Source organism: Lepisma saccharinum, chromosome 28 (assembly GCF_977018435.1).
Source record: "Lepisma saccharinum chromosome 28, izLepSacc3.1, whole genome shotgun sequence".
NCBI classification, from domain to species: Eukaryota; Metazoa; Arthropoda; class Insecta; order Zygentoma; family Lepismatidae; genus Lepisma; species Lepisma saccharinum.
In genome coordinates this window covers 23,417,110-23,429,676 of record NC_139256.1, presented here as the reverse complement: position 1 = coordinate 23,429,676, position 12,567 = coordinate 23,417,110, and the positions used below count along the sequence as shown (strand labels likewise).

Sequence of the window (12,567 nt, the reverse complement as noted above, 5' to 3'; positions counted from 1 at the left end):
CACAAAATTAGGATCCCTCTCATCTCTACGTAACAACAACTGGCGCAAATATGGTCGGTAGTTACTGGATATCCTGGAATGTAAAATACAAATAGTTTCATATTCCTATGAGAGAATTATACTGCACTGATAAGTTGCATAAAATACTGCAAAGGGACTAAAAATTATTAATATAAGCATTGGCGTATCCAGGAGTGAGGAAAATTGTAATTTTGTTCATTGTGCTTTTTACGTGGAAAGTAGAACAAATGATATTCGTTTAATATATATATACAGTAGAGCGTCGATTATCCGAAGTAATTGGGGGACATGGGTGTTCGGAAAACTGGTTTGTTCGGATAATCGAACTGTACATGTTTATTTGCCAAAAAGAAGTACTGTACAGTAAATTTATTCATAAAAACAGGCATCTCTTTAAGTATGTATTACAAAGTAACGTACAAAGGCAACTTTAGTAGGAATATATAGTATGTGGTACAGTTTATTAAACAAAAATATGTACATATTACATACGCATTTTGCATGAACAATACACACAGTACACAAAATTAACGTTTAAAAAAATCCTTTATTTTGGTCTGTCTAAGCAAGCCTACACGCTTACGAGCAGCTAAGTCACGTACTTTTTTCATTACAGATATCTGAAAGTGAGCGAGTACACAGTTCGGTTAAGCGGTCGTTCGGTTGACCGACGTTCGGATAATCGACGCTCTACTGTATATTCAAAAGAAACTTTTGGGAAAGTGATTTTTCCAGGGCTGGAATCACAGGCTTTTTTTTGTCTCCATTTATAAATTTCATCATATCATCCCTCATCATCGTCGTGACTAGCCAAAAGGGACAGAAAAACAACGTAAAATAACCTAATCTATATCAATCCTGGGAAAGTGTTGTTTGCCCCCTCCAGAAAAGATGTTATCTTTCTTGCTTGCCCCTCACCCTCCCGATAAATGTCTTGGCACGCCCGTAATCATTTGTAGTACTGTCATCTATTTTCAATGGGTGTAGACGGTGTACTTTACCAAGGGTAAAGTGAGATTACTTTCATAACGTTTCTGGCTGTTTTGCATTGGCAGCTTTGGAGCGAGTCATAAGTCCCGGAGCAGCCAATCAACAAACGAACCGCTGGCGTCATCTCCACCCAGCACCTATCGCTATCCCTGTTGCTCGCGCTCTGGACTGTTGGTAGGCTCACTAACTGGACTCGCGCGGTCAGTTGGAGTTGTTATGAAAATAATATGACTACTCACAACTCTCTTTAACGCAGGTCACCCTTAAACCTGCATTTTTGCAGGCCAACGATCTTCGACGCACACAATATTGTCCATTTGTGATTACCTCATCATCTATTTAAGTTAATCACCATTCATCCTCATCGTCGCGGTGAAACAAAAGTGACAGCAAAGTGATTTAAAATAAAACAAATACCTACAGCATATTTCATAGATATTCCAACGATACATTAAAATATTCCAACACAATATTTCGTTACTGAAATATATTGTGTCAAAACGTAAATAATGTAGCAAAAAAAGAACAAGTTGATTTAAAATTTCCAAAGTATATCATAATTTATGCTGCGTAGTTAGTTCAAATAATTTGTGAATCTATGAAATGCAATTTCTAAAATCAATTTTTTTTTTCTAATACTGATTACTTGAATTGGGTTTATTTTTAAAACTTTGCTTTCATATCAGAACATTTATTTGCGAAGGAGTATCAATATATAATTAACTCTCGGACTAAGGACATATATTAATTTAATCGAGCTCGCCTACCGTTTGATTTGGAAAGTTATTTAAAGTGGTATAAATACTTGTAACCTTTCAGACATAAAATACCTTATAATTAAGTTACGATTTATTGAAAATACAGCTCTGTTAATAGATTATCACTTTCATTTTTTCAATACTTTCCTACAAAAAAAATCTAAATATTTTTCATTTACGTAGTCACACCTTCAAGAAAAGATATTAGTGAATACAGAGTCCTCTGTCAGCTTTCACTAATATAAATGGTTTGATAGTGATCTTAAAGCCAGGTGGAAGAAAATGTGCTAGTTTTCACCTTAAAATTCATGGCATAGAGTAACACTTAATTTGTCACCTCACATTACTTAGCCAGTTAAATGAAAATGCATTTAAAAAAATGATGACAATTAAGATAGCGTAGACGATTGGTTGATAATAGATACGATAGATGGCAGTTGTTGTGCAAGCTGAGACATTTTGATGTAATGCATAGCTTATAAGACAAATTTAAAAACTGTTAATATATTTATAAGTAGTGTACACGCAATATAAAATACACCTTCATTCTTTGAATTAAATATTTCTACAGAAGACCATTTAAGGAAATATCCACATCTCGTGTTACGAAAGTATTAGAAAAATCAGTAAAGTAAAGTTATACCTGAAGTGCTTAGCAAAGTCCTGGGTTTACTTTTCTTCTGATTCGTCCTCACTGTCGTTATCTTACAAATAGGAAAAATACTAAAATAACTGTTATTTAATACCATGATTTCTATCATTGTGAAAGTGTCTACTGTTTCACTGTCATCCAGGAGTAGGTTGCGCCGCCCACTACTATCAAATTAAAAATCATTGATACTCGAGTTTGGACACCAATTTAAAAATTAACCAGTAAACCCTACGTAAAAATGAGTTACAGTACATCAAAATTTAGCTTATTCAATTCTGTATTAATCTATGCTAACCATTTTTCTCGGTATACCCTCGAAGAAAAAAAAAGTGCAGTTATTTTTGTGTTTTCCAAACGGCCATTCTATTTGAAATTATATAAAACAAACACTTGTGGTCCGACCGTGATGAAATTTAAATACGATGCAAGTAGAAAAGTTTTAAATCCAATTCTTAATTTTCAGATCGGTCAAAAGAGGTTCTTACCAATTTTTTTAAACAACTTTCTCTTAGTATTGGGTAGTCCTACAAATACGAGTTTCGTCTTGTTTTGAAGCTCATTGCAGCTCTTTTTAAATCCCACTATCATTGTCAATTCACATTGTGAAACAAAGTTTTATTCAACGAAGTAAAGATGTGTGTTAAACGTGGCAACATCGCACGAGCTGACACTACAGCGCTTGAAAATTGCGGGCTCTCACTGCAAGCGGTGTTGCCATGTTCAGCACACATATTTACTCCGTTGAATAAAAATCTGCATAAAATCAGTTTCGCGATGTGAATAGACAATGATAATAGGTTTTAAAGACAGGTGCAAAGATCTACAAAACAAGACTTAAGATCATATTTATAGGATTGCCCAATACTAGAGCTATTGTATACTCTTTCGGCGGGCACCCTGCATGCTGGTAAGAGAAGTGGGGAGCAGGGAGTACGCAGAAGACCAACCAGACAACGAGAGTTACAACGTCGCGGGAGGATGTGCTGCGCGCACCTTGTTCTACAGGCTGCTGCTGTTCTCATTGCGCTGAATTGGTCGCTTCCCACGTCGGGTCGGGTACCCTATTCTACACCCTCGAATTTTGAATATTTTTTTTTTCATTATGAAGATTATGTGATCCTATTTGTGAATTAAGAAAAATTGGAGCGCGTACAGCCATTTAAAGTTGCGATTTTGTCGTTTCAAATTGTTGAGTCAAAATTTCCCCCCCGGTTCCGGGCTCCGCCCCTGGGGTAATTGACTTACCGCCCCCTACCGCTACCGCTGCCCCGCCTGTATCTATAGAGTCCCTTTTAAAGGCATGTTAGAAATTGGCCGAAGTCACCTGCCCCCAACACTATTTCTCACTGTTTTCCGCATTGACACATGAAGATACAAAAAATGAAGGCTAAAATTAAAACCAAAGAAGGTAACTTACCTCTTTTTACCAAGGCCAGGTATTGAATTGTGGGTCGAAGTTCAATTTCAAAGTCCAAAAATGAAGTAACTCCTACGAGGAAAGTCCTTGTTGTCCTTTTCCACAGAATACCAACATCCACTTCCTTCCCATCATAAAAATTAGAAGTCGCAAATTATCCCATCCCACAAGTCATTTAGAAAAAACAACCCTACCCTTTACGGCATGCAGTTGCCAAAAAAAAAAAATTATTTCCAATTTCTGAAGTCGCATAAATGAAATCCAATGTCTGAAATGTCCAATCCGCCAATATATCACACAAATATCATATCGCAAATGTTCCTATTGCACAAGTCAATCATAAGAAGAAAAAGAAAAAATCAGACGTGCGTCTGTGACATCAATCGATCATCCGAAATCTTCAGACTTGCGACTGTGACATGAATGCATCATTCGCCATCATAAAGTTGTGAAAAACCTTTTTGACGTTACGCAAGGAATTTTAATTTCATAAAAAACGTGTTTCGTAGCACGTAGATCTAAAATATTACTTTCCGCGCTATTTAGAAACATCGTTTATTATGAAGAACTAATTTTTGTAACGAGAATATTTGAAATGTGCGAAAAATCGAGGGTGTAGAAAAGGGTACCGGAGCCCCCACGTCCCTTACCAGAATCTAGGGCGCCCGCCGTACTGTGCAAGAGCTACAGGGAAAAGTTGTTTCACAAAATTGAGAAGACCGAGTTATGCAAACGAGTTGTGGCTGCAGTTGCGTTTTCCCCTCCATGACCTCACTTTCCCTCTTACGCAGAGACTTGTTTTCGTTCGTTTGCTCCAGATATTTCCTGGACAGAGCTGTAGATTTACCTTCTATTCCAGTGAAATTGATTCCACAGCATCTCTATCCTGGTAAATGCCTACTACTTCTTGTATAAGGTCCATCCGACCTTCCGTCAGTCCGATGTCCGCTGTGGAAAACATGCCTAGCCTCCGCTTGAACTTCAATAGGTGTGTGTATCTCAGTCGGTACCGCCACTGACTTCGTAACGAAGAACACATACGGCCTGGGAATCCCGAAATGGACAGGGTACGAAACGGGGTATAGAACTTCTCTTTCCACAGTGTATGGAACTTCCTTTTCGACGTGCACAGGATACGGTTTCTCGATGCGAACCGGTACGTGGAGTATCATTTGCGCTGGTACGCGGTGTTCTTCCGAATCTGGTACCCTTCTGGCAACCGCGTGGCCATGTTTCGTCTGCTTGTGAAACTGATGTTGCTTTCCTCCTGATTGTCCCATGGGGAGTGCATCAAGGTCTGCCTCGTACTGGGAATTTGCTCTGATTGGTCCACTAGAGAATCGCTCGCCACTCTCCTCCGTTCTGGTAACAGCAATGAAAACTGCAACAGTCAAGACAGTCTGCGAACAAATAACGTTATATGAGCGAAAAATATTGGCATTACAACCATTATTGTGTATTAACAGACACCGCAATGAATACATGCGTTCCTAATACAGCTAAAATTATGTTTGACAATTAGATTTTTATCAGATTGTTGTCATTATCACTGTAACTATAATTCAGACATTGTAAACGTCACCATTAATCCTCTAAAATGGTATAAGCGTACAGTTTTGAGCAGATGCGACTGTAACTTGTAATCAATTTGACAAAAAAAATGTCCAGACATGATTAACAGGAAACATATTTATATTTGTTAGATATGTAAATATATATTTAGTTAATTTAATTAGAATATATAATTAAATATGGGCTTACAATTGTGAAAATGGTGATTTTTCATTAAACAAGAGGCTCACCTAACTGAGCAAAATGCATGTGACTTACATGACATTAATTATAATGCAAAATTCAAGTACAAAATGTGCTTTACTGTGTTACCAAGACGATGGATTACCAAACTAGGCTTACATGACTTTAAAATTTAATGCAACATTTAAATACAAAAATAGCATTATTTTTTGGTACCAAAACAATTGATCACTTTTTCTTTTCACTGCCAGAAAATGAATAACTTTTTTATGTTCCTGAAGACTGTATTAACAAATTGCGTTCATTATCGTATATAGTAATGGGAGTTTATTTAAAATAATTACTAGATTTCACCGCGAAAGTTTAAGCATGGATTAGAATAACAGATGAATTGTCTATTGTCAAGATTTGAAATGAACAAAGTACAAAACAAACAGAATACAGATGAAGGAAAAACGTTTGGTATTTAACACAAAAAAGAAAGATGTATTTAAAGCATGAATATAGAATATATGTAGGGAAATATTTGAAAATATGAAACTTGTATGTAAAAGGAATTAAAACATATATAATATGTGCTAAAAGCTAATATATGTAAAAATATGGTAAATATATAGCCTATATCATGATTCGCAAATATAATATAAATTAACATTGATATTAGCATAATATGAAGATACGTACTTACATATAAGTCTGTTCCCTGACGATTAGATACAATATTTATGATAGTGGCAAATTTATCAAATAGGTGAGAAAATTAGTGTAGTATACATAAAATGAAATAGAAAAGATAGGAAAATAAAATGTATCAAATAAAGAATAAATTGAGAGCATGAAGTAAAAATAACTGAAAGAGAATTGACGGAAATAAAGAAAATATGTAAAGAATGCGAACTTAAAACTCACACTGGATCCATAAATATGACACAACTGAACACCACAGGGCATAATACAGAGAAAAGGAGGAACATAAAATCAAGGAAGAATCACAAAACGTCTATCTAGCAGTAAACAGATCAAAACTGAGTATTTGTTTTAAGAAAACCATAACAGGTGGCGCCAGAGTTGTTAATAATCAAAATAGAAATATTAAAAGATATTAAAACAGATACATTTAGAAGGACCTTTAAACTAAATCTGGAACAATACAGGCCAAATAATAGCGAGTAAGATGAAACACTTGGAGAGGATTTTGAGGTATCTAGCAGCATAAAATTGAAAGATTTCCGTAAGATTTTTGACTAGTTGCAAATAAATTAAAGATACACAGTAACATTCGAATGTATGATTTCATAACAGCCATAACATTGCAGCTACAACTTAACACTTCTCGTCAGGGTACTCACCAAACAATTCATGGCAACGGACGAGCTACAAAGCCTTAAAGCTACAACAGAGAGATTGGTTGTAACAAGCGTCACGTCTGCTTTATAGCGCCTTTGTTTGTTGTTCGGATGGTTGAAGACAACCCCTTTCACCGGCTTTAATAATACGTTCCAACAAGCAGAGGCGAGATTGTAAAATGGTAATTACGCGTACCCATATCAAGCACAATTATACAACCAATTTTCTTCTTGGTGCAGTACCTCTAACAGTGCTAATATCTATCGTAGACATCTGCAAGATTGTACTTAGCACGATACCCTTAATGCAGAATTTCCTTTGTTCTTTTGTTGCGTTTTCTTAATGAAAGTCTTGATGATCTTGTTGATTGGTGTCCTGATTGAACCAAATCCCAATCATGCGAAAGAAAATTTTAAATATTAAACAAATATCTGAAAAAAACAATAGGATGAAAACGAAAGAATGAAGGGATGAAGTGGATGAATGATGCAAAGGAAAGTAATATGAGTAAGAGGCAGTGGCGGCGCCAGTGAGGGTGCTGACGGGGTGCGGAAGGAAATTTAGGGGGTTAAAAATAAAGAAAATATGAAATATGCATGCATGTTTTAGTCCCTAAATCAAAAATCAATCAACTTTTAGTAGGCATCTAAGACAATATGCTAATGAAACTGAAGAATACTACCGACTTGCTTAATTTTTGCCTGAATTTAGCTTAACAACGACGTTTGGAAATTTGAAAAGAACTTATTTAAGGGAGGCCAATGCAAATATGGACGACTGGAGGATTTTATTCATGGAAAGGCAAGCAAGATAATGCATTTTTCCACTGAGAGGGGTTGAGGTATATTTCCCCTCCAAATTGTGTTGCTCATTCGCTCTAAAAAAATATCCTTCAGTTTGAAGTTACCATGTTCCTGCAATGATCTTACAATAATTATTATAAATGACCGTGACTGATACGTACACTTTTAGATTGACATCCCTTGCTTTAAGTCCACTTTATACACATATAGGCTAACCGGGACTGGACCTACAATTTAAAATGGAATTTGAACCACTATGTGCCTCTACAGGGTGCGGGATCCCTTGATTACAAGGCACAACCAATTGAGGTACAAAATTCCGATATTAACCAAGTGTAAAATACTGCTGTACGTTGGGTTAAAGAAAGTAATCGCTACATTGCAACCTAATGTTCTGCAATTTGAAAAAGAAAATAACTCAATAAATACGAAATTATGTAGTCACTTTCATGTAATTATCAATTCACTTATTTTGGAGTGTTTTACCTTTCTGAAAATGTTCCGTTGCTTTGTTACCCCTCGTTACATATGGGTTCGTTTTACATAATACATAGCCCACCTACCTGCCCATATGCTGTGATGTCGGGGCAAATCGCTAAGTACACAGCAACTTAGTTGATTGATTGAATTGGTGTTTTAAGTCCACTTTATTCACAGTAAGGCTAATCGGGACTGGACTGGACTACAGTTTAAAGTGGGGTCCGAACCACTATGAGCCTCCACCGGGTATCGAACCCGGGACCCCTTGATTACAAGGCGAGTACACAGCAATTTAGTTAAATCCCTTGGGACGCACTGTCCCCCAACAACGAACTATAACATTTCCTCGCGTAAGAGTCTTTGAAAAAGTCTAAAATGGTACATTTACCTAGAACGAATTGACAAGGAAAGTCCAGTTAAATAATTTCTCAAGAACGACCTGATGATACGTGAAAGCAACTGAAATATTTGTTCCAATGCGACTTGAAGAAAAGAGGAAGAATAAGTAGGCGGACAACAAAATCGTGTATCAACAGTGCAAAGAAAAACATACAACGGACACTGAGCTATAAATACATTTATCGAAAACACAGAGACTACTTGAAACACAAGAAGAAACATTTCTTAACAACAATTCTGAAGAAATTAAGACAAGGGCCGCTGATCTTTATAGACTGCCGGAAGTACAGGAAAATAAATGCGGAATCTCTTTGAGAGTAGGCTCAATGCTTGCCTGTTGTAATAATAACAGCAGTCTCACATCAGTACCTAACATTCGGCCCCCAATATGACGACGACATGACATAATATGGCACTGTAAGAGGTAATGTTTTCGGTAGAATATAGGTTTTGGATAGGGTGGCTGAAGGGAGTGCGGAAGTGCGGTAAGAGGAGAAGAAGCAAATGGAAGTGTAGAAATTTAAATTAAATAAAATGAAAGGAAGGGCAAAGGATATGAAAGGAAACAATACGAAAGAAAAGGGAAGACAATGAAAGGAAATGAAAGAAAAGGGAATTCAATGATACGCAAGGAAAGGAAAGGGAAGACAAGGAAGCATAAGAAGGGACAGGAAGAAACAGATTCGAATCGAAAGGAGAGAAAAGAAAATGGAAAGTAACTTAAAAATACGATACGAGAGGAAGGATACAAAACAAAAGAAAAGGATGCAAGAGGAAAAGAAAGAAAAGGATGCAAAGCAGAAGGGAAGAAAAGGAAAATGTTGGCAACGGAAGGATGCGAAAGGGAAGACAAGGAAACGATATTAAAGAAAAGGATACAAAAGGAAAACATGGAAAAGGATACGACGCAAAAGGAACGTGAAAAAGGATACAAAAGGAAAAGAAAGAAAGGGATACGAAGCGAAAATAAAGAAAAGAGATGGAAAGCATACGAAGAGCAAGGAAAAAAGAAGGGAAACGAAGGAGAAGGAAAAGATACGAAACAAAAGGAAAGGATATGAAGCGAAAGGAAAGGTAAGGACAGGATAAGAAATGAACGAAAAAGAAACAAATAAAAGACAATGAAGAAATGCAAAAGAAGTAAGGAAAATTAATGCAACGGATGAAAAAACAAGAGAAATGTGAATGAGAAAGAAATTAAATGAGAAAAGAATACAGTAAAGGCAAGAAGAAGTATAAGGCAAGAAAGTAATGATGTAAGAGTACAGAAGACGCGAGGAAATTATTTTTGAAATAATCGTGCAGTATCAATATGTGTGTAAATTGTACCGTTGGAAGAAAATCCGGCTAATACAGCGCTGTACAAACAAAAAACTGCATCTTTTTAAGGTTGATAACGGCCATATTATAAGTTCGCATACCAGCGTCTGCAGCGTAATACGCAGTAATTATAATATTTCAGAGCCAAATAAATTTAGTGTTCTTCCAAGTGCATTTGAGCCAATCTCCCTGGCAGAGTGATGAGCACAGCGCGCTAGGACACCATAGGTCCCGGATGCGAATCTCGGTCTCGGCATTGATGTTATTTATGCCTCTTCATCAACTTCGTTTTATCATCACTCATTATATTCTTCTCTGTTATCCAGAAGTGGAAGAAAAGCGAAGTAAAATCAATCGACCTATAAAGTGCATTTGAAGTAAGTAAAAAAAAAAAAATTCTACCGAACTATTAGAATGTGTTACGCCCTAGCACATTTTCGTAAAAATTCTAAGAAGTTAAAATGTACAAGTCGAAAGTTTAAAAGGTTTAGTATTACGAAGATTTCATAATGTTGGTTATAAACTTATTTGTTGAATGAACATAACTTTGTGACGTAAACGTGAACTCACCAATCAAGAATTTATTGTTCTATTGTACGTAGTAACCTTTATGTGATGAACTAATGGATGAAGCTTGTTTGACAGATGTACATAACTTTATGATGTAAACGTGGATTCGCCAATCATGAAACTATTGATGTTAATGTGCTAACCTTTTGGTGATTAGCCAATGGCTTTATATTTAAAATTATAATTTCTCACTATGGAAAGATTTGAGGACTAAAAGTGGTAAACGTCGTAAGTGCCAAAAGCGAAAGTATTGGGAAATCGCATCGTTCCGCACATCAGCCCGTAAGAACGTGCACACTAGTGACCTCTTTACACGCCCTTTGAACTACTTAGACGGCTACCAGCCACTTTTCACGTTTACCACATTATAAAGCATGGCACATTTCACAGTTTAACGTGGAAAACAGTGTTTGAATTATTGTGGCACTTACAGCGTCAACCATAGGGAAAGATTGGTTAACCTAAAAAAAATGTTAATTCTACTTGTATATTTCGCAAACCTCTACCCCGTATTTTCAGAATATTTGCATATAATAACATAGAATATTATGTAACAAATTTACAAAAGACAAGGGTTCAAGGTTGAGAACATGAGTATAAATACCGCAGCAAATTGAAGGGCTTTAAGTTTATTTTCTTTCTCGCAGCCTGGGGTTGCTAGGCAAGTCCGGATTCCAAGTCCTAGCTCGAACCTCAAAAGTATAATTCTGCGACAACAAATTAGTTAATCTTAAAAGCATTAATTTCCATCCAAGTTTAATGCGTTCAAAGTACTCAAACTCCACTTCTCGAGATCTTGTCATCCTGATTTAAGTAACCTCGTGGAATAGTGAACTTTAGCTGTAAAATTCATTCAGTGGTTGGTCATCTCTTGAATACCTACCCCGGAGATAAACTTCAATGTAGGTCATTATAGTCTTCATGTCGCCGGATACAGGATTAGAGGGATAGAGGCAGAGATAAATTTTAAGGGGGAAAGATACATTTTTTGGGGGGGCAAGATCGTCATAAAAAATACTTGATATATGTAAATATACATAAAATGTGTCCTTCTATACGTGAATTTTTGAGGGGACAGAAAGTGACTTGCCCCCTCCAAAAGTGGATTATGACGTTTTTCAAGCACTCTAGGCGTAATATACGAATATTACACGTCCCATTGCTTCGGTAAAGCACAAACGCAACCTGGGATAAAGAAATAAGAAACTATTTACAATTTTTCGATTTCAGGCTTCAGCCATCTTATTTCATTAGTCGTGATGATATTTTTTTCACCTCATTGTTTATTGATATTTTTCTTTCCAGAATCGAATACAAGTTGACATAATTTCTACAAAGTTTTATATTAACAAATTTGAATAGTTTTTTACAATATTGTCTGATTTTAACTTATTATTGAATAATTTGAAATAAAATAAGTTTTAAAAATATCGCTACTATGTTGGGATATGGCTTGCTATGGAGAACAATAGATGGCTCTGAACTTATGAGTATTTTTCTAACATATTCCTTTATTGTTTCTGAATGTTTTACTGTGGTAGAAATGAGTTAGTTTCTTGATCTTTTTTACAGAATTTAGAATTTTATTTGAAAGTGAGAAGATAAACCACATGTAGGAAGATAACATAGTTTAATTTCTAATTGCCATAAAGAAAAATGTATGTAATTTCCTTTTATAAAAGTAATAAGAAATTTTTTTCTTGCCAAATGATTCCCATATGAATATCATTTGCATGATATTGATATAGGATAGAGGGCTACCAGGAACATAACAAATAAAAATATCAATTAAAGTTCCAATTAATTAACACCTAAGTCTAATTATCGTTCCAATTTAAAACTTAGCAATATGAGAACTCTAATAACACTCACGTTCATAGTTCGTCGCTCTCGAGGTTAATCGCGACAATGTAGACCCCCGTGGCGGAGTGCGAAGCGTCACAGTGAGTTAAGACGCCAAGGGGTACCGGATTCGAATCCAGTCTTGGATATTGATGTTTGTGAGTGTCCATTCATCAATTTCATCATATCATCACTCATCCCCATCTTCGCAAA

The 12,567-nt window shown here is 36.0% G+C and overlaps 1 protein-coding gene across 1 annotated transcript; it reads right to left on the bottom strand.

Moving 5' to 3' along the window:
* LOC145980690 (uncharacterized) lies at nt 1-7,038 on the bottom strand. The gene is made up of 3 exons (XM_083113748.1): nt 6,943-7,038; nt 4,686-5,238; nt 1-73 (listed from the first exon to the last, which is right to left on the bottom strand). Exons 1-2 carry the CDS (start codon nt 6,952-6,954, stop codon nt 4,720-4,722), a joined length of 531 nt encoding a protein of 176 aa, XP_082969874.1. The 5' UTR covers nt 6,955-7,038; the 3' UTR covers nt 1-73; nt 4,686-4,719.
* Between the last annotated feature and the right edge of the window lie 5,529 nt (nt 7,039-12,567).